The sequence below is a fragment of the Rhinolophus sinicus genome, chromosome 12 (assembly GCF_057876585.1).
Source record: "Rhinolophus sinicus isolate RSI-liver-muscle chromosome 12, RSI-T2T, whole genome shotgun sequence".
NCBI classification, from domain to species: Eukaryota; Metazoa; Chordata; class Mammalia; order Chiroptera; family Rhinolophidae; genus Rhinolophus; species Rhinolophus sinicus.
The window spans coordinates 56,767,879-56,789,170 of record NC_142512.1 but is presented as its reverse complement, the minus strand read 5'-3'; the positions used below and the strand labels follow the sequence as shown (position 1 = coordinate 56,789,170).

At 63.6% G+C, this 21,292-nt stretch overlaps 1 protein-coding gene across 7 annotated transcripts in view; it reads right to left on the bottom strand.

Annotated features, from left to right (window-relative positions):
* BAHCC1 (BAH domain and coiled-coil containing 1) overlaps positions 1–21,292 on the bottom strand; it is a 61,591-nt gene that overhangs the window by 7,309 nt on the left and 32,990 nt on the right. For 5 of the 7 annotated variants that reach the window (XR_012492299.2, XM_074320385.2, XM_074320389.2 and 2 more), the window contains exons 4-18: positions 17,595–17,717; positions 13,064–14,824; positions 12,690–12,807; positions 12,134–12,342; positions 11,767–11,925; positions 11,368–11,537; positions 10,881–11,214; positions 9,103–9,912; positions 5,455–5,654; positions 5,220–5,356; positions 4,609–4,737; positions 2,364–2,481; positions 1,356–1,633; positions 403–581; positions 11–312 (exon numbers count right to left, since the gene is read on the bottom strand). Coding sequence is in view for 6 of the 7 variants with exons in the window: in XM_074320385.2 (XP_074176486.2) it covers positions 11–312; positions 403–581; positions 1,356–1,633; positions 2,364–2,481; positions 4,609–4,737; positions 5,220–5,356; positions 5,455–5,654; positions 9,103–9,912; positions 10,881–11,214; positions 11,368–11,537; positions 11,767–11,925; positions 12,134–12,342; positions 12,690–12,807; positions 13,064–14,824; positions 17,595–17,717 (5,027 nt within the window). In the remaining variant the exon portion in view is untranslated. The remainder of the gene's footprint in view (positions 1–10; positions 313–402; positions 582–1,355; positions 1,634–2,363; positions 2,482–4,608; positions 4,738–5,219; positions 5,357–5,454; positions 5,655–9,102; positions 9,913–10,880; positions 11,215–11,367; positions 11,538–11,766; positions 11,926–12,133; positions 12,343–12,689; positions 12,808–13,063; positions 14,825–17,594; positions 17,718–21,292) is intronic. The other 2 variants (XM_088788895.1, XM_074320390.2) reach the window with 2 other exon arrangements.

The following is a 21,292-nucleotide window of genomic DNA, read 5'->3' as shown; positions in this document are numbered from 1 at the left end:
TGGCTCTCACCCGCAGCCCTGGCTGGAGCACTGTGCTTTTGCGCGTGGCTCTCTTGAGGCGCTCACTGGCCAGCTTGCTGCCTTCCTCGCGGCAGGTGTAGGTCCGGGTGGGGCTGAAGAGGGCCTCCCTGCTGGGTGCGGCCCCTGGCTCTGTCCGGAGGCCGCCTTTGGCCTTGCCCTTGGCTTTCTTCTTGCCTGATGTCCCTGGGGGCCTGCGCCCTGTGGCCCGCTCCAGCTTGGTGCCCACCTTGGCCTTCACTGTCCGCCTCTTGATCTTGACCTCGCTCTCTGGGCTGGACAGGCGGCAGGCCCCTGTGGGAGGGAGTGGGGGCTGCTGCAGGGGTCCCAGCTGCCGGGGCCCCACTGCCCGGCTGCCCCAGCCTGCCCTCACCACCCAGTTACCCAGCAAGCTCTGCCGCTCCTTCTTCTTCTTCGCCTTCTGGTTGGCTTCCATCTTGACCACGGAAGAGGGTGAAGGCCCCAGCACAGCGACGCTGGCCCCAGCATGCAGTGCCAGCCCCGACTCCTTTGGGGGTGCCTCTGTCCCCAAGAGGCCCTCGCAGTTCTCGCTGTCATAGCCACTGCCTGAAGAAGTGGGGGATCAGAAGACTAGGAGTCATAGCAGCACCATTTTGGGGTAGTTTGGGGGAGCTGATCATTCGCACATGTGTGTGGATATGTTGGGGGGCTGTGAGTGGAGCTCCATCACTGTCATCCCTGGGCTGCTCTGGGGATCGGGCACCTGGGCCAGGTATCCCGGTGAGGGGGATGGGATGGGGATGGGTGACGCCTCTCTGCTCTCCCTTTCTTTCCTACACCCTGGGCAGAGGGGCACACACCTTGCAGGGCAGGGGACCCCCTCACCAGGGCAGCCTCCTCCCCTTTCTGATCCTCCTGCAGGGTTACCCTCTGCTTCCTGCTTCCCTTCCCCTCCCTTTGTTTTTTCTCAAGTGAGACGTGGCTGGAAGGGCAGGGGCTGCGGGGAGGAAGTGTCTATTTTTCCAGGCGCCTGTTTCTGGATGTGTTTGCTGGGGGCCAGATAACCCCTCCAGGTCAGCCTGGCCAGACATGGAAGGAAGGGAGGCTGGAGCAGGCAGAAAGACTACTATTTTTAGCCCCCTTTCCAGGATGCATTCAGCAGGCCTCTGTCTCCTCCCCTTGGCCCTCCATGTGGGGTTGGAGTGCAGAGAGCTGTTGGGCTCTGCCCTGGGGGGGAGGGGTTTCCTTCCCCACCCTGTGCTAGCCAGAGGTCCTCCCTGGTGGCTGGTGGCCCTCAACAGCCCTTGCCAGCCCTCTCCCCCAGCCCTGACTGACCGTGGCCCAGAGGTCCTGGCTATGGTGCTGAGACCAATGACTTGCCTGCCTCATGTGCTGTGGCCACTGCTGTCTGGGCTGGGAACTTGGGTGTTTCCCTGCCGCCGTCATCACCACCGGGCTGTGCATGCCGGCCTGCCCCAGTCACCTTGGTGCTCTTGGCTCGAGACAGCTTCTTCCGGACACGCCCCCCTGGGAACGGGCTGAGGCCGGCGGGCAGCCCCTTGCTCTTAACTTTTGGCTTCAGCTGGGCCACCTTGTGGGCCACTGTAGATGCCAGCTCAGCCTGACTGCGGCTCTTCTTGCACCGAACCTTCTCCTACAAATGGCAGGTGGCGGCTGCACTCACGGGGCACCACCTGAGCTAGGGCTCCCAGTCTCCCCTCCGCTCAAAAGGTGGCACTTTCCTGGACCTCGCTCTCCTGAGGGGCTGAGACAGTGTCTGGTTTGGGGGTACAGGACCTGTCTCCTACTCCACAGCCCCTCCCCCAGACTGCCTATCCTACTCAGGCTGGAGGGAGGGAGACCAAGTGCCCAGGTGTGTGTGTGTATCCTGGGCAGAGGGACCAGCCTCCTGCTGAGAGGGACAAGCAAAGTGACAAAATGCTCAGAACCACCTGCCACCCATCCCTTCCAGGACCCTGGAATACGAGAGGGACAGGAGGTGCCCACTGCCTGAGAAGGAGCAGGATGCTGGCTCCTGAGGGGGAGCCACCTGAGGAAGGGGCCACTGCTCTCACCTGCCCGCCCCCTACACCAGCTGTGCCCCTGCCACCATGGCCGCGTGGACTCCCACTCCGGGAAAGCCTTTCTGTAATCACGAGACCCTGCTTCCTATCACTCTGCAGGAGTGAGCTGGGGACATCATGGATCATAACTAGCCCGAGTCACACCTGCAGGTTCAAGGGCCACCTCTGTTGTGAGGGAGCCGATGCCTCGGTTTGTTCATCTGAGCACTGGGACACCTGCTGGGTGTTGGTTTCGGGAGGGTCTATCGCCTGCTGCTGTTGACATCACCCCGAGCCGAGCTGAGGCCGGCAGGGACTCACCGCAGAGCCGGGCTGCAGGCCCATGCAGACGCCCTTCTCCAGTCCACTTCGCTTGTTCACGGGCTCCTCAGCACCCCGCAGCTCGGGGCACAGCAGGCTCAGGCTGGGCCGCACTGCCCTGGGGGCACAGGGGCGAAAGTGGGCACCGGGTGTCGCATCCAGGTGCCACGTGGGCCCCGTTGTGCAACTCCATGTCTGGGAGGCCCCAGGCCCCTGTGAGGGCCCCACTTCTTTCCCAGCAGTCTCCCGGGGCACACTGGGAGGCTGGGGCTGAGCCTGTGTTAAGTACCCTGGGCACGCGCATCCAAGCCAGCCCGCTCTGCCCAATGGCTGGGGGCAGCTCAGTGCTCAGGAGGACCAGGGCTCTGTGGCCAGCTGGGCCACTGGGTGACTGGGGCCATGCCTCCGTGTTCCCACCTGGAAAATGAGGACCATGACAATTGTGCCTCAGTGAGGCTGAGGGCTGTGGTGAGTACACAGCCCAGCAGCTGGAAACAAAGGGCACTGGGAGAGGCTCCTGAGAATGGGGTCCTCTCCCAACATCTCTGCCACTGCCATGAAGGATGGGGGGCAGCGGCCAGAGAAATTCGTGCCCAGGCCATGCCTCCCAGCCCCCAGGTATCCCCACTGCTAGGCTCAGACCCCTCAGAGCTTCGTCCTCTGCCCTTAATTCTGGGTCTCAAAGGAGGGGACCCTACACCCCACTGCCTATCTCCCAGTTGGGGCCTGGGGAGCTGCTGACACCAAGTTCATTTCCCTTAGCTCCACAGGTGTGATGCTGGGAGCTTGGCTGCCCATCCTTTGCCAGATGGGGGGGTTGGAGGCTGGGCCACTCACCTGTCCCCTTCCCTATGCACGTGGCAGTAATTGAAATGAATCACAGATGGAAGCTAAGGGTCCTGGCTGGGCCCTGGCCTTGTGTGGCCGGACCCAGCCTTCTACCTTCCAGCCCACAGGGCAGGCTGGGCAGGGAGCCAGCCTGCAGCCATCCTTGGCCCCTGGACCACAGTCCTCCCACTTCCTGCTTGGGTCCAACTGCTGGCAGCCATGGCAGGGCAAGACCCCACAGCGGGATGGACAGTGGGTGGGAGGGAGCCCTGATTCTTGGGAAGGGAGGGCCCTGGGCTTGGTTTCCTTCCCTGTCCTGAGGCTGCTGCCCTTCATCTAGGGCCTGGCTTCTCAGGTCAGGGGGAAAAGTGGCCACAATGCAAGTACCAAAACTGGGCTGCCAGGGCTGGGGGCGTGGCGCCAGGCAGGCTTGAGCCCAGCAAGGGGCAGCCTTGCCAGGACTCCCTGATAGGGCCCCTGGCCAGACCCTGGCCTCAGCGGGCCCTACCCTGGCCAGCAGCCCCCACAGCACTGGCTGGTTCTCATAGGGAGACCCCTGGAGGTCCCTACTGGGTGACACCTGGGCAGGGTGGAGGGACAGCTCGGGGGCCCCCCAGCCATATGGCGCATACGCTCCACGCTGGCAGCCGACGCGAACTCCCCCTCCCTGTAACCTTCTCTGCATTTGCTAATGTTTTGTGACATAAAGCCCTGAGATTAATTTTTTGCCTCTGTCTTAATTGAAGGAACCATTTAGTGCCGATTTAACTATTATTACCAAATCATCAGGATTGATGCAGTGTGCACACGCGTGCGCCAATCGTGTTTGGAGGAGCTGGGAGGATTTATGCAAATGGGCCTGCCGGGAGAGGCAGTTTGCCGTCGAGAAGGACAATTATACCAGGCCCGGGAGTGCGCCAACGACTGCGCCGGGCGGGTAATGGATAATAACATCGCCCGGCAGCCGTGAGCAGCACCGCAGCGTGACCAACGACTTTATACAGTGCAGATAAAGAGGCTTTTACGCAACGCCGCCTCGCATTCGAGGGGGCCAGGCCAGCAGGGGCGCTGGTGGGGGCCATGCCACGGCCAGGTGTTCCGGGTAGGTGTGGCCACACTCCAGGCCCACCGTGGCTCCGTGGCACCGAGAGGAAAGGAGCCCAGGGAGGGCTGCGAGCTGACAGCGGGCTGAGGGAGGGGGCTCTGGGCTGAGCTGTCTGCTGGACACGCACCACACTGTGGCCCAGAGTTCTGGGAGGGACGTGCTGGGTCTACAGGAGGAGCTGTAAAGGGGGTGCCAGCAGCCCGGGCAGCCTGAGAGCCCAGAGCCCGCCAGCTGGGCCTGGAGGGCACCTGGGCCAGCCCAGCCCCACTGTGTGCCCACCAGCCCGAGGCACCCCATGCACCCAGGACTCACTTGACTTTCTTGCCGTCTCCCCTGGGGAGTTGGCCCCCAGGACGCAGGGCAGGCAGCAAGCTGGAGTATTTGCGCTTCCTTGGCCGGCCTGGCCCTCGCCGCGCGGGGCTCCTTGAACTCTCCTCTCTCCTGGCGGCCGAGGAGGGGTGGTCAGAAGCTTATACCCACCCTGGCTCCCTGATAGGACCCAGTGAGGGGGTCAGCCTTGGCCTGTGGAGCGCGGCCCTCAAATAGAGAGCAGACTGGGCCAGGGTCCCCGCTACCCCCAGCGCCTCCAACTCCCAGGTCCAGCCCTCCTGCATAGGCTGGTCTGGGGAGGTCCCACCATCGCTGCTATAGCTGCCCTCAGAAAGTCCCCCAGCCCCCCTGCCTGCTCTCTAGTACTACCACCCTCCCTGTCCTGCCACTGCCCCAGGACCAGTCTCACCAGCCTCTGCCGGGGGTCCTGCCACAGGAGCCCTCCCCCACCCTGCTTGGTTTCTCTGCTGGGTGCCTCCCAGACCTCAGGTGCAGCCCAGCTCAGACCAGCACACCTGGGCTGACCCTTTCCCATGAGGCAGTGGCCCTGGGCTGGGCTATGACCGCTCTGCCCCCGCCAAGCCCTGGCATACTCGTGGTCATGCCTGCGCTGCAGGCGGGCCAGCTCCCGCTGCTTCTCCTTGTAGCGCCTCTGCAGCTCCGCCAGCCGCACACGCATCTCCACCTCTTGTGTGTCCAGCTGGTCGATGGCAGCTTTCAGCGGGCACACCTGGTGGGCAGGGCATGGGGCCTGTGAGCCGGCCAGGGCCCCACAAGGGGGCACACTCACGGCGTTGGGCAATGGGGGTGACCAGGGCCCCCACTCACAGGCTTGGTCTTGGGGGTCCAGGTGTCCTTGCGTTGCAGGATCTGCATTCGGGGGGTGAGCGTGGGACCCCTGCAAGGGTTGGCAGCAGGGGGCTGGGCTGAGGAGGCAGGGTGGTCCAGGCCAGCGGCCTCCACCAGGGACCAGGCTGAGGCCAGTGTGGCCAAACGCTGCAGGTTGAAGGCCAGCATGTCCTCCTCCTCTGTGGGGGAAACGAAGGTCAGCGTGCGGCCGCGGGCAGTGGGTACACGGCTCCTCAGACAGGCTCGTGATGTCAGCCCGCATCTCAGCACGGCTCAGAGCCTCTGAGGCTGCCTGGCTCCTGAGACGCGAGGACCAAGGACAAGGTGAGGCGGCCACGAGCAGTGGGCGTGCGCTGGGGCCAGCACCCAGCACCTACCTCAGGGGCCGGGGGAAGCTCCCTTGGCTGCTGTGGGCCAGGCCAGTTGGGATGGCAGAGGTCATTGGGGCAGGACCCAGACCACTTAGGAAAGGCACATGCCTGTCACACTTCTAACAAACTGCCCATGTGTTTTCACCTACTTCTGCAAGCATGAGAACGCAGACTGTCACAGCCCTCGGAGGGGGCGGGGGTGAGGGGAGAAGGCCGAGCGCAGGGTCAGAGCCAAGCCAGTGTCCATTCAGGGGAAAGGCCTGGAGTGGAGACTCGGGACCCAAGTGCTCCCAGCAGGAGGAGCTGGCAGCAGAGACGGGGGTCGGGCATGCAAGGACAGGCTGACCACCCAAGGAGCTACATAGCTGGGAAGGGGCTCTGTGGGGTTAGAGGAGATGCCGCAGCTGGAGGGGTCAGGGGGCAGTCTTGATTTCCAAAACACACAGCAGCGACACCCCAGTAGCAATGAGCACACCTAACACCCCAAACCTGGCTTCTGACACCATCCTCCAAGGAAAGGAGCCAAGGTCCTGGGAGAAATGACCTATCCTAGGGACAGGGACGCTGGGAACACAGGAAGTACAGAGAATGACGGGTATGCTGGCGCATACACACAGGCCCGTGAAGGGGCCAAATCTGAGACAATTCGATCATCAAATTAAATAGTGATAGTCACAGACTATAACAGAGCGAAGAGAATAAGAATTCACGAGTCTCACTGATACAAATGAATGATTGAAGTGTTGGAAGAGGGACAGGATACCACAGCTTTTCAAAGCACCTCCCCACAGATGCGTATTAACACAAAAGGAGCAAGTGACTGGCAACCACCGTGATGATGCCACAGGGGTGATCCACCCTCAGGAATGGAACAAAGCTGGAAGCTCAAACCTCTGGACACCAGTTCTGGGCTAAGGCTGCTGGGTCCAAGGCGTCCTGGGAATGGGGGGTGGGGCTGAGTGGCTGCCCCTCCACAGCAGCTGGAACAGGGCTCTCATTGCAGCTGGAAGTGCCACAGGGTCTCCCCTTCTCCTGGCGTCACTGCCATGGCTAGGAAGCCCCTCTGCTTCTCCCTTCCCCGGGCTCAGTCCTCCCCAGCCCCCACTACCCCTCAGGCTAAGCCCCTCAGGCGAAGCCTGCTGAGACCCGGTAGTTCCTTAGGTGAGCCTGGGGGAGGGCATTTGTGGGGTGTCTTCTTAGGGCTCCAAACAACATCCTGCACGGGTCTGTAGTCCCCAGGACTGTGGGGAGATAGTAACAGCCACACCCAAGCCTGGGGGGGGGTCTCCAACCCATCCCTAGAAAGGCACAGGGCTGGCTATAGGTTGCAGGCTCTGTAGACACAGATGGCAGTGGAGGCCCGTGGTGGCTGGTGGGGCAAGGGAGCACCGGGGGGTTAGGCCTGCAGAGAGGGTAGCCTGCCCACTGAGATCCCTGGACTTGAGCCCAGGTGGGGGGCTAGCCAAAGCTCCTAAGGCTGGTGGGGACAGTGAGGGCTCTGGATGCCCAGGTCAGTGAGGGTGGGGCTGGCACCAGTCTGGGAGCAAACGGCTTGGCGCCACCTCACCTTTCTAAAGCTGATTACCTCCTCACCCCCACTTCCCAGTGCCCCAGCTGCAGCTGGCTTTTCACCCATTTCTCTGCCCGGCCTGGAGGGGACTTCAGGGGGTCCCCTCTGGGGAGGAGGGGCCGAGAGGCCCTGCTGACCCTCTGAAGCCTTCAGGCCGTCCTCTATACCCATCTCCTGGTTGATTCAAGGCAAAGCGGTCACTGCCCTTATGGGGAACGGCTGTGGGGCTGACAGACTGCACAGACTGGCTACTTAACAGGGACAGAGGGAGGGTAGGAGCCCCACTACAGGTGGGAGGGGAGGGTGGGGGCCCGGGGTCCAGCAGGGGAGACGGGCAAAGACCCACTGGTGGCAGCTCACTTGGTCCACACACCCTAGTGACTGAGGCGCCTGGCCTGAGCTGGCAGCTGCACCGCCCACACTGGGACACGTGGTCTACACGTGAGCATTCATTGAAGGACCGGGCGCCGGGCCAGCAGGCATTCACACGCACAGACCGGGTGGCCACACACCGCGCCCGGCATCTGCTCGGCACACCCTCACGCCAGCCACACTCACACGGTGGGGCGGCAGCATGAGCCCTGCCCAGGGCCCCCCACCTCTCCCTCCAGGCCTGAGCCCCAGGCGAGGTCCTCCTGGGGGCCCAGCTGGGAGGCCGCCTGGCAGGGGCTCCCGCCTCGTTCTCCTAAGCACAGCAGTGGCCTGTCCAGGGGACAGGAGAAGAGCAACAGAAGCCTGCGGGGGAATTCACTTTACAGGCTCATTCACTTCATCTCCACGCAGCACAAAAGGTGCTGCCGGCTGGGGGTGGGTGGGTGGGTGGAGTGGTGTGTGGAGATAGCACTTTGGGGAAATGAGCCAGCAACCAAGGAAACATCAACACAGCACATGTCTGGCTGGGGGCTCCAGCACAGGGGCTCCCTCTGGGGTGGGGACAGGGGCTTCTCCAGGAAGCACCTGGGCAACAGAGAGAACCTGCTTAGGCTAGAGCAGCCTAAGCAGGGCCCTGGCCCTCAGGCTTCACGTCTCATGGCAGGGCAGTACCAGCACCCCCACTCCACTCCGCACCCTGGGGCTTTGGGGGTACGGGGAACCCAGGATCATCTCATTCTGCAGGTCAGCTCCGGGCAGGTGCCCCTGCCGCTCCAGTGAGGCCACGGGGAATGTGGGGTCCTGAGGCCTGGGGAGGCCTGGGAGGCGAGGGTGATGAGTCCTGGGCCGGACCCCGTGCAGACCCAAGGCCGGAACCAAAGGTGGTGGAAGGTTGGGCTAGAAGGTGGAAACCCAGAGGTGGCACAAGCTTTCTCTGCTTTCCTGGCTGCGAGGCCTCAGTGCAGCCACACCTCTCCCTCTAGGCATCCCCGGGTGTGAAATGGGGACAAGCCTGAGCCCCTCTCGGGATGTTACAAGTATCCATAGCAATGAGACGCTGCCTACAGGCCCTTCCTCTGACACCACGGTCAGGGCAGTCTGGGCCACAGGACCCTGGCTCCATGGACCAATGGGCAGTCAGGGCTGCGGGTGATATGGTGGGGGTACACCTGCCTTTGGTTTCCTGATGAGGGGCCGGTGGGCAAAGGGGGAACTGCAGGGCCAACTGAGCAGGGCTGATGACTGACCCTCAGCCCATGCCCAAGGGTGCAGCTCCTGGGACCCAGAGCAATGGGGGCAGCCTGCAGTGCTCACCTGCCAGGGCTGGCTCACTCCTCCGTGGCTGGATGTCCAGGTCGGCCAGCTCGCTGAGCAGGGCGATGCCATGAATCCCTGAGCTATGGGGCAGGAGGGCTGTGCTCGGCGGCCCAGGGGCAGCTGGGGGCTGAGAGTCCAGCAGGCTGATGCTGGGCAGGTCCCCTAGGTCGATGGTGGCTGCCACAAGGGCGTCCAGGCCCGGCAGCACCCTGGGCGGGTGGCTGTCGTTGGGAGTTGACCCCCAGTCCTCCTCTAGCTCCTCACCCTCCCCCAGGCCTGTCCCCCCAGGGGCCTGCCGCTCGTCCCGCCTGGCCTCATCCAAGGCACAGGGGCTCCCCGTCTGCTGCCCTAGGCCCTGGGGACCGGCCGCTGCCAAGGTCCCTTGTTCCCTCTCCTCCCTCCCCTGCCCCCTGGTCCTTTCCTCTCGGGCCCCTCCCTGAGTAGAATTAGCCCTGCCAGTGGCCTCGGGGCCTCCTCCCTCGAGGAGGGCCCCACATCGCAGTTCTTGTAGCCCTTCCAGTGGGCTGGGGTCCACTGCCTTCCCCAGGGGCCCCTGCTCGGCAGGGTGGGGGGTGGCAGCAAGGTCCTGGGTGGTCTCTCTGGCCCCTGAGGGCAGCCCAGGCTCCTCCAGGCTCTGGGGACTTCGGGGGGGTGGCTCCCCTGGCGGGAACATCCTCACTGGCTCAGGCTGGGCCCTGGGGGCGGCAGTTTGCATAGTTTCGGGGTCTGAGAGGTCAGATGAGTGCACACTGGGGGGCAGGGAGAAGCCCGAGCTGGCCGTGGGGCACATGTGTCCAGGAGGCAGGTCTGCAAAAGAGGAGTATTGTCAGAAGAGCAGCTGGGGCAAGAGTGGGCCTGTCACAGATTGGGCGAGTACGGCCTCAAATCCCTCAGACCCACACCTGGGAGGGTGGGTTCCCAGCTGCCCCCTGCCTGCAGAACAGGTGAGGCAGTAACAGGGACATGTGTTGAGGGCGGGCCACAGGGGAGGCCCCCCAGGGCCAGGATGCCTGTGAGCCCCCAGATCCATGCTGTACCCTTGGGGGCCCATGGGGGGCCCTGAGGGGCCTCCCTGGCATGCTGTTGTGTGGCTAACCAGAAAGAGGGGGGAGGTTTACAAGATAACTAGAATCAGGGCTTTCCCTGAACCAGAACCAGCCGGCAGTCTGTTGGAGGCAATACGCCCCATTAACTGCAATAAAAAAAAAAAAAAAGCCTTAAAAAAAAAACACAACCCTCTGTTGGCTCAGTCTCCTTATTGTGGAACTGGGATGGGGTTTTATGTTCACCACACGAGTTTCCAGTGTAAACTCTCAGCCTAATTCAGAGAGAAGCAAATAGCTGTGGGGGAGCTGGCAGGCAGCGGGCTGCAGAGGCCGGGGCCGGGCCAGGACCCTGCACTCGAGGCCATCTCTCCTTGCCTCTGGGCCAAGCAGGTGGCATCTCTGGCCCCGACCACTAAGGAAAAGCTGCCTTGCCAGCTTCAAGGCTGGGGACAGGTCCCGTAGTTGCTGCCCCATGGTCCTGCCACTGTCCCTGGAAGGCCAAGGACTTTATCATTCGCAGGGCAGCAGTGCTGGCTGTCTGGGCCTGACCCGTGTCCTTCCCCATCTGTCAGGGGTTGAGGAGATGGTGGGGACCCCAAGTGCTCCTTGCACAGGTCACCAGGAGGATCGTGGAGAGGAAGGAAGACAAAGAGAAGAGCAGGGGACGGACAGCATTGCCCCAGGCCCGACCAGGGGGCCTGGGTGGAGCAGAGCGCTGGCCACTCTCACCTGGGTCCAACGTGCTGAGGTTGGCTCTGGCCCGCCGGCCCTCCCCACTCTTGTCCTCGGCGCTGGGCAGCTGGGAACCAGGCCTGGGGCTGCCAGTGGGGCAGATGGATAAAGTGCACGAGGCGCCAGGATGTGGAGGCGGTGGTGTGGGGCAGCTGGCAGGGGGCTTCGGGGTGGGAGAGTGGCAGCAGGGTGACATCTTGGCGGGGCCTGCGGTGGCGGGTGAGGGAGCGCCCTTGGCCATGGGGGTTAAGGCAAGTGGCTTGTGGGTGGACTTCAGGGCCTTCTCCTGGGCGGGCTCCTCCAGTTCCAGGGGCTGGTCCTCTAGCTTCCGCTGTTGGGAGGGGGGCGGGCATTCAGCCTGGCTCCCGGACCCCGCTCAGGGCATTGGGGTTGGGGGTCGGGGGGCGTGTACAGTGGGGACTCCTGGGCCAGGCCAAGATGGAGCAGACGGAGGGAGTGAGCCGAGGTGTGGCGGGGGTGGTACCTGGAACTGGGCGGCGCGCTGCTGTGGCTGCTGGAGGGTGTAGAGCTCCTGCTGCGGCAGGAACTGCGACCGCGAGTAGACGGGGAGCTGGCCAGGGTGCTGCATGTGGGAGGTGGGGCCCCGGCCCCCGTACATGGGGGGCCACAGCGAGGCCTGGTCCATGACATCAGCTGTGAGGCCAGAGCAGCCATCAGCCCCAGCAGGGGAGGGTGCTGGCTGTGTCCCCAGCCACCCCGCGGGCCCTTTCCACCCCTTGTCTGGGGCTCATGCACCTCCCAGCTGCCTGCACAGCCCCTGCCAGGTGCCTCCCTCGCCACCCCCAGCCTACGTGGGCCGTCCCCTTCCTCAGACCCACTTCTCATACCCCACATGCATGCACCCTGGCCTAGGTGCCCTCACCAAGTGCGTGGGAGGCGGTGTGGGGCGTGGGCTCTGAGGGTAGGATGACCAGCTGTGCAGGGGCGTCCTGGGACAGCGGGAAGACCGATGGCATGGAGCCGGGCACTGAGGTGGGGAAGCCGGGAGGCAGGTTCTGGTGCAGGGCGGGGTGCCCGATGCCTGGGGACACAGGGCACGGCGGTCAGGCAGCACAGGGCAGGCAGTGGGCACTGCAGGCTGGCCAGGCTCCTCCTTGCCCTCAGGCTTCCCAAACCCTGCTGAACGCAGCAGCCCAGGGCCAGCGCCCCGCCCCCGCCCCCTCCCCACACCAAGCCGGGACACAGGCCCTACCCCTGCCCCTCCACCCAGCTGCCCTTGCAGCACTGACCATAGGAGTGTCCCCCCATCCACAAGGAGGGGCTGCGGGTGCGGGGCAGCCAGGGGGCGTGGGCAGGGTGAGGGTGGGGGGCTGGGTCGCCGCCCAGCTGGCTGCTCTGCAGAGAGGAGCCGCCGGTGATCACGAGGTGAGGGGCTAGGTCTCCGGGGCAGCCACCTGACGGGTGCATCCTGGTGAATTCCATGAGGTCCTTGCTGTCCCTGCATATCACGGGGTGTGGGGGGGGCAGTTGTGTGTGGCTCAGCAGTGCTAACCACTCTCCCACTTCTACCCCCTACCCTGTAGCCGGGAACCTCAGAGGGAGCAGGGTGGGTCTGGAGGGGAGCTCAGGCTCAGGCTGGTCTCAGGGTCAGAGGCCCCATCAGTGGACAGAATGTTAGCAGAGCTCCCGGCAACACAGACAGAAACCCCAGGAAGGCCTGGGGTGGGTACCTGCCCCCGACGGGCCACCAAACCTGACACCCCAGCCACTTTATCCTACGCCCCAAGTGAGCAAGCCCTGAGGAACGGCCTGGACCCCGCCCCGAGGCCACAGCCCGGTTCTTACTGCAGCAGCAGCTCTCGGCTGGCCAGCCCCAGGCGGTCGTCACACAGGCGGGCCCTTTCCTCTTCGGCCTCCAGGTTCAGTGCGTGGGTGGCACGGGGCCCACCACCAGCTGCATGGGCTGGAAATGGCAGAAGGGATGAGAGTTGGGGCAGTCGGGGAGCCAGTGGCTAAAGGGAACAGTGACCCCACTTCAAGCTGGGGGGCTGACCAGGAACCAGAGGCAGTCTCCTGCCCCATAGGCCTCCAGGTCTGCCTAGGGCAGGGTGGGGCCGCTCAGGACAGCACATGTGGGGAGGGGTCATGGAGCCTGGGGAGGGGAACATGGGCAGGGCAGCAAGAAGCCGCAGGCCTCCCTCCCAGGAACAGGGCCATACCTTTGAAGGCAGGGGCTGCGCGGCCCTGCCGCCCCGTGTTGGCACCGTAGGCCGTCTCTGGCCGGCTCACCGTGTCCTTCTGCCGGGCCAAGGCCACCGCAATGCCCACAGGTGGCTGCCGAACCTCTCCATCGCTGTGCGGCATGTCGTGTTCCCGACTTCGGGCACAGTCGGGCCTCTCTACCTCCCCGGGAGCCTGGCCTGGGCCCTTGGAGACTGGGAACTTCACATCCTGCTGGGCACAGCTGGCCTTGGGGCCACCCAGGCCCACGAAGGGTGCCTTCTGGCCGACAACCAGCGCCTGGTTACTGTACTTGAGCAGGTTCTTCATGGCCGAGACCTCATCGGGAGGGGTGGGCAGGTCCTGGGGGAGGAGGGCGGCCTGCTGCAGGCCGCCGCCAAAGCGGTCCAGGTAGGCGCCGCCCTTGCGCTCCTCGCCTATGGCCACGGTGGAGCCCTGGCCCGACTGCACACTCCACGGGGGCAGCTGGGGCCCACCATAGCCCAGAGATGCAAGCTCCATGGCCTTGCGCTTGGCCTCAGCCCCGCTAACCCCCGGCTCCACCTCAGAGGCCACCACGTGCTGCTGGTGCCGGATCCGGGCCACCTTCTGGGCCCCGTGGGGACCTGTGGGGGCCTCCTTGCTGGCGCTCTTGTCTAAAGTGCAGCAGGCCTGGGTGACCTTCCCGCCCAGAGGGTCTGGGTGACTTGGCCGGACACAGTCCTGGGAGGGGGTGGGCAACTCAAAGTAGTTGCTTTTGTCCAGCCCACCTGTGGGCATCCCCGGGAAGGGAGCCTCAGGGCCTGCGCTGCGGAGATACTCCAGGCCCTTTAGTCGTGGGGTGAGGGCCGCCTCGAAGCCCCCAGGCCGCCGCTCACCCTTGCCCTCAGCCTTCAAGTGGGCATAGGAGACCCCGTAGGGCGCCGCGTGATCAGGAGCCAAGGCCCCATCCAGGTGCCGCTCTTTGCCCTCACCTGCCACGGCGCAGGCCTCAGCCGCCTGGAAGGAGCGGCTGCTGTCTGCCAGGTGTCCCACGGAAGGCACGAAGGTGGGCCCGCTGGCCTTCAGGTCCCGGGGGACTTTGTCCTGCAGCGGGCAGAGCCCATCGGGGCCGGCATGGAGCTGCAGGCAGGGGAAGGAGCCGGCAGCCGTGCTGAGGGGCGGGGGCGGCCCCGCGGGCAGGCCGGAGGGCACCGTGTAGGACACGGCGTGATGGAGCATCTGCCGCCGCTCCAGGCACTCGCTGAAGGCCTGCCCAGGCTCTGCAGGCCCCGCCGCCTCCTTGGTGCAGCGTCCGGAGGCCGCCACACCCACGCCGGGCCGCACCAGCACGCCCCCCGCACAGCTGGCCAGCGTGGCCTTGCCCATCTCGCCGTTGAGCACCTTGGTGTTGAGGAGGCAGGAGGTGAGGTGCTTGGGGCGGCCCTCGCAGGGACCCCTGGGCGCCGTGCCCTCCTTGCAGGGACCGTCGGGCGGCAGGGGGAGAACCAGCTTGCGCCGGTCTTTGCCGCCGTCTTCCTCCGCCGCCGCCAGCCGCTCCTTGCCCTCTGCCACCTTGCTGGCCCTCTCCTTGCCCAGCTCTTTGCCCATGAGGAAGCGGTCGAACTCCTTGGGACCCTTCTGCAGGGTGCTGGCCTCGCCCCGGTCACGGCTGCAGGAGCCGATGGGGTGGCCAGGGGCGGCCCGGGCCACGCTGGGGAAGTTGTGGTTGGTGGGCAGGAGCGTGGGCTGGGGGGGCAGGTTGCGCAGGTAGAAGTTATCTGCTCACAGAGAGAACCAAGGTCAGTGGGAAGCCCGTGGGGGCTGGAGAGCCCCTACTCCCCCAGACAAGACTCCAGGTGCCTCCCCACCACCAGCTGGTTATTGTCTGAAGAAGGCTTAAAATTGTAAAATACACATGACATAGAACTGACCACTTTAGCCACATGTAAGTGGGCAGTTCAGGGGTAGTAACCACACTCACACCATAGGGCAACCATCATCACCACCATCTCCGGGATTTCTCCTTCCTCCCAAAGTGAAGCTCTGTCCCCATTAAACACTCCCCCGTCCCCCCAGAAGGTTGTGACCTTCGTTCAGCCCCCCAGGAGATGGGCACTGCAAGTGGTCCATCCCTCCTGCCTGGCCCAGTGCCCATGGGGAATAGCAGAGGGAGGGCAGGAGCAGGCAGCAGTGTGCGCTGCCCGGAGCCCTTGGGTGAGGTCTGGGGCAATGAGCATCGTCCCCCACCCCTGCAATGCTCGGGGGTATAAACTGGTCCTGTCTTTACAGCCAGGAGAACCCTAACAGCTAAGGAGGCTTCTGGCTCACAGTTGATGGCCAAGTGCACAGCAGTGCATGTGGCATGCTGTGGCAACTACACGGTGCGCTGTGCAGGGTGCCCTGCCAAATGGCGCGTCGTCTGACAGCCCACTGCAGGAGGGACGGTGCCCTGTGGACAGCCAAGAGCCTGGCTCTTTCTAGCCCCTGTAAGTGCCAAGACCCCCAGGATGAAGTGAGGCCCAGGGGAGACGCGTGTCTGAGGGACCCGGCTCACTTAGTCCTAAATACGCTGCGAGGTCTCCAGCCCCTCTGCTCTGTAACCGTGGATAGCTCAGGCTAGGGAGCGCAGGTGATTGTTTAAAGAAGGGAGAAAGGAAAATGGTCCTGGCTGGCTGTCCCCACTCCTGGCTCACAATCGGCTTCCAATGTCCCTGCAAGTCTGGGCCCACCCAGCCTTGTGGGTGGCAGGTGTACCCCTGGCTCCCCGTGCTCAACCATAGCCTGCTGTCCAGCCTGGGCCCTCGGCCTGGGACAAACCCTTCCTGCCCAGGCCATGCACTCTACATGGCCAGCCCTGGGGACACCCACTGCTCACCAAACTGGGACCTTGGGGGGGGCCGCCCCCCTCTGTACTCATCTGGGGTAGTGGACAGGCAGAGTGGATGGTCTGCAGCTGAGAGAGGGCAGACAAGGGGGGAACCAAAGAAACATTTGGAGCTTATAAAATTGTTCTCAGTCATGTAAATTCCGTGTCAATTTCCTGCTAATTAAAACAAGGGGGCAAAACCTAATTAGCTTGACTTCCAAAAACCAAAGTGTTCCTGGACAGGGCCACCTGAAGCAAGAGGCTGCCAGGCCCACGGCCCAGAGGGGCTCCTCGGCTCCGGTTCACCGGGCCTGGTGTCTGGGGCTGGGACCACCTGCTTGTCCCTGACAAATGCTGTCAAAATAGCCACACAAGCTGGGGCTGACACAAGAGTTTGGGGGACCCAGCTTGCCAGTCTCACACCCGGAGGAGCCTTGGTTTCCTGGGAGCGTCCAGCATCTGTCCATCCCCTGGGTGTGATAGGAGTTTTCCTGGCCCCATCTGCACCCATCCCAGCTGGCCAGCCCTGGGCTGGGCCAAGGCCAAGGCCTTCCACTGCCCTGCCAGGCTCTCAGGTGCCAGAGCACCTCTGGGAAGGCGCCTGGTCCCTCTGCATGGAAGTTGAACTCACCCCTCCCCTCTGATCTGCTCCTCCACAGGTGCTCCCCCTCCCACAGACGGGGTCATGAATGGGGGTGACCTAGGACTCCCTGACCCGCAGGCCCCTTCCAGCTCCCGAGACCCCATGTCCTGGTGCAAGTCCATGTCACTTGGCAGTTCATCTAACACATGGGAGCTGGCCCCACGGTCTGCCTGCCCAGCTTCCTGGGCACCACTCCAGGGACAGCTTTCTGTAACGCAGATGACACGTCACCCCACCCAGAAAAAATCCCCAAGACAGGGCACCGAGGCCTCTAGCCACTCCCCACACCTGTCCCATCTCTGGGCAGCCACGTCTCCCGCAGGCTCCTTGACGGCATCCGTGCCCCCAGGTGAATGTGCGCATGTGCACGTGCACGTGCCCTCCCCTCGGCCCCACCAGCCCTGACTTCTCATCAGCAAAGCCCTGACGACAGTGTCTCCTCTCCAGGGACAGCTCCTGGAAGTCCCCTCCTGACCACGGGTGAGAACCCCTCCTCTGTCTGCTAGAGCACATCGTGGCTCCAACACACACAGATACACACATACCCTTGCAGCCTGTCTGACCTCAGGCCCTGGTGTGAGGTGGGGGCCTGGCCTGTGCCACCCCAGTGAGGCAGGAAGTGCAGGCTTCTGGGGCCTCCCCTATCCTCACCCGATGGCATCCTCCCAGAGCTGCCCCTGGGACCCCTGAGCTGCCGGGGGTGGGTGCAGGGCAAGGCCAGGTGCCAAGGGAGCTGAGCGCCAACCCCTTGGACTATGGCTATTTGAGAGGCTTCCACCTGAGCCCCGAGAACTGCAGACGTGGCCGTGTCTCAGAGAGCTTGCCTGACCCCACAGAACCTGCTGCTGGCCATGGCCCTGAGACTTGGAGTTTAAATCCTCCAGGGGCCTGAGAAGCAGGCCCACCCTCCTCCAGCCCCTACCCACCATGGCCCAGACCCACAGGGGAGGGTTCACCAGGCTGGCCACCTTTACCTGGTGCCCCAGAAACCCCCCGCCCCGCCCCATCCTGCCCCTCCAGGCCCCACGCCAGCACTTGCCTTTCTGGGCTCCATAGAAACGGTGTTGCCCATAGAGAACGTTGCTGTTTCCATGGTGATCCAAGTGGCTCATGGGTAGGAAGGTGGATGCCAGACTCCCCGAAAATCTGGGGTACCCTGGAGCTAGAGAAGCAAGGAGACAGGCTGCAGAGGTGCCTCCAGGGTCCAGGCCCACACCTGCCCTGACCCCAGGGAGGCAAGAAGCCAGTGGGCAGCCCAGGAGCGACGCCCTATGGAGCCTGTGAGCGTCTCGCCTGTGGGAAATCAACCCATCAATACATCATATTAACTCTGACTTGTCTAATACCATCCCTCCGTGCAGCACAAATTGAATTGCCAACGGGCTGGGAGCGAGAGGAGGATGGCACAGGGCGCCTCCATTTCTCTCCCAGCAGCACTTAGCTGTGTGGGAGCTCCAGGCAGGGCAACGAAAGGGGCTCTGGAGAGGTGTCTTGAGGACAGAGACACGGTGGACACACACAGTGGACACACACAGTGGATGGAGGCCCTCGCAGCACAGCTGAGCTCCCAGCCAGAGGAGCCTGGGGCCAGATACCGCCTCAGTCTGCACCATGCAACAGGCCCCAGGCAGGCGGCCCTGGGGTCGGGCAGCCCACACCTGGGGCTGGCGCAGGCCGGCGGTGGCAGGCTTCCACTGTGCTGGAGGCCGCAGGCACTGGGCTTTCCACCAGCTGGGCCTCCTCTGTGCTCTGAGGTCGGAAAAGGGAGCTGGTCCCCAGCAGTGGCAGCATTGCCCCCAGAACAGTTCCCTGCGTTGGTCCCCAGCCCCAGGCTCTCCCGGGCGCCTCCGAGTCACGCCAGCAGGCCCCTCTCTCTCCCGGGCGGATCTAGACCGGCTGCCCAGCCCAGGAACGCCAGCCACATCCTGCTGCCCGCGATACCCACTGGCCTTGGACCTTGGGGGGCTCGCGCCACCTGGGACACACACCCTACCCCCGGAAGGGATGAGGACAGAGAACTAATCATCAGCCTGGGAGGCCCATCCAGGCACTGGCACCCAGCCGGACTCGGAGGAGGGGTGGCCTATCTGCTGGATGCCCGGAGCCACCAGCCACCTGGAATGCGGCTCCTCACTGCTGGTCCTTCCCCGCCAGGGCAGAAGGCCAGAGCTGGGGTGGCCGAGGCGCCCACAGGGCTGGGGTCAGCAGGACCCCGTTTCACTCCCAAACTCATGCTCTGAGCTAATGCTCTAAACATTTCACCATGGAAATCGGGTCCCAGAGGAGTTTCTCTTGGGGATCTCACGATGGTCCCGAGAGCTACGGACTATGGGGAACGGCTTCCCATGCAACCCTGGGCCACCTTTGCTGTGACGAGGGAGCAGGAATCCAGGGTTTCCATAGGGACAAGGAAAAGGCAGGCTAGGTCCCAGGGCGAGTGTCCCCAGGAGGGAGGGCAGGCTGCTCTTGGGGGAGTGTTTGAGCGCCTTGATCAAAGGGAGCTGTGAGCCCCATGCCTGGGGAACAGGGGCCCCAGCGCCCCTCGGGGAGTCACAACAAAGTCACAGACAAGTCGCAAAGCGGAGCGCTCTGTTCACCTTATTCATTAACTGTTTCCCAAACTCCTTTTATGACAGGAGTTCCCCTTTGTTGTTTCAGTGGAACCCCTTGTGACAACTTGTGGCCAAGTCCTCCCTGGCACACGCTCTGAGAAACACCTTTCCAGGAGGGACAGACCCAGAACCAGTGCAGAGCTCCAGGCCCACACAGCCTCAGCGGGCCCAGGCGTCGCCAGTGGCCCGAGGCTGAGGGGAGCAGCCTGGCGTGGGTGGGACGACGGGACCCAGCTCAGAGTGAAAAATGGTCAGGTATCAAACAGGGGCACTTCAGGATTCCCCAAACCAAATGGGACGCCCTTCATCCTGACCCCCGTGGGCCCCTCGGCAGTGGCCGGCCACCAGTCAGCCTCTAACGCTGCAGCTTGATGTCCTCAGGCCCAGTAGGTGTGAGGTGACGCTGTGGAATGCTGCCGCCCCCAAGAGATGCCCCATGCAGAGCGTGTCCCGGGTCCAACAAGCTCAAGGGAAGCTACCCACACCAGCTGGAGGAGGCGCGTGCATTGTGAAGGCTCTGAGAGGTCCCTAGAGGTTTCGGGCTCAGGGTTCCCATCCCCAGGCTCATCTGAGGACTGGGGCAGGCGCCCAGTGCTGCCCTGGCCCGGCCTGGCCCTGGCAGCCCCGCTCCTGCCAGGGCTGAATGTGGAGAGCCTGGCCAACTGGCCTGGTTTGTGTGAGGGGACACATCTGGAGCAGATGTTTCCTAGATTACACTCAGCTCCTGGAAGTCTTGACAAAAGCTCCGGGGTGGGAGCGGCCAGGGCAGGGGGGCAGAGGCCTGTGTGTGTTGTGTGAGGGAGTGGTTAAACCATGCAGCTGTCCCCCTTTAATTGGCTGCTGTTAAATCTTTTACGGGCCTCGTTTTGGTAAACAGAAGTCTGTAAATTCCTCCTTCCCAGACTCGTTTCCCAGGCGCAGACCCCCCTGTGACCCCTCGGGAGGTCCCCGCCTCCCGCCCACCAGCCCTCTGGGGGGGAGAAGAGAAGGCGGTCAGCTGGCCCAGTGGTGGGTTCCTTCCTGCCAGTGCCCTTTGGGGGAAGTGTGAGGAGCCCTGGGCCTGAGTGAATGTCTTCTTGAGGACGCTGGTCCCCACTGCTGAGGGCAAGGCCCCTGCATGCCCTCCACTTCTGACCCTGAGCTGGTGATGGGGGTAGAAATCCACCAGGGGCCTGTTCTCCATCTCCGGACTGCAGAGGCTCCACCCTCTGTGACCCCAGAACAGGAATTAGGGCTGCGGGGAGGAAGCAGGGGTAGGAGACGGAGATGGAAGAAGAAACAGAAAGTGGTGTGGGCCAGGGGGCTGGCTGGGTGAGGAGTGCGAGGGTCTGGGGATCTGGAGGCGGAGAAGGGAGAGGAAGGGGAGAAGTCCTCCCAGCCCAGACACAGAAGCCCCCTTTCTTTTCCCCAACACTCTGAATTGAAGAAGAAAATAAAAAATTACTTTTATAAATCAGAGCAGCTGTTCTGAGACCAGAAGCCAGAAGCCAGGGCTGCCAGGTCCTTGAAGGGGCTGTTTTGGAGGAGAATGTTTTGGGGGTGATTCTTGAGAGGTAGTCAGGGAGCAGGGAGCGTGCAGGGCACGGGGAGAGGACACAGTAGCAGGGCAGCTACAGAGACACCGCAGTGAGGGGTGCTGGACACCCTGGGGCCCAGGGCCAGAGCTCTGACCCTGCAGCATGGTCCAGGACCCCTTCCCAGATGCTCCCACCCTTGAGGTTGGGGCTACTGTGATCACCCTAATTGACAGGTGGCACCTGTGCCAATTCCTACCCTAGTGGAGGGCCAGGCCCCAGACCTGCTGTCCCCAGGCCCCTCCCACGCCTGAGCCCTGGAGGTCCCCTGGCAAGCTCTGGGAAGGGCCCTGGGCCTGAGTGGATGCCTCCCTGAGGACGCCCCCCATCCTGTCCCCACTGCTAAGTTTCTGGGAGGCTCAACCCAGTTCCACGGCAGAAGTGACATGGGGTCAAAGGGTCAATGCCATGAACACCGGATGGCGTGTAAGGAAGCGGGAACTCTCAGGGTCTGGGCAGGGGCAGTGCACAGCAGGTCCCTGGGCTCCTGAGAGGCAAGATGACCACACCGATGGCCCCTCCCAGCATCCCGGGGCCTCTACTGGCCACGC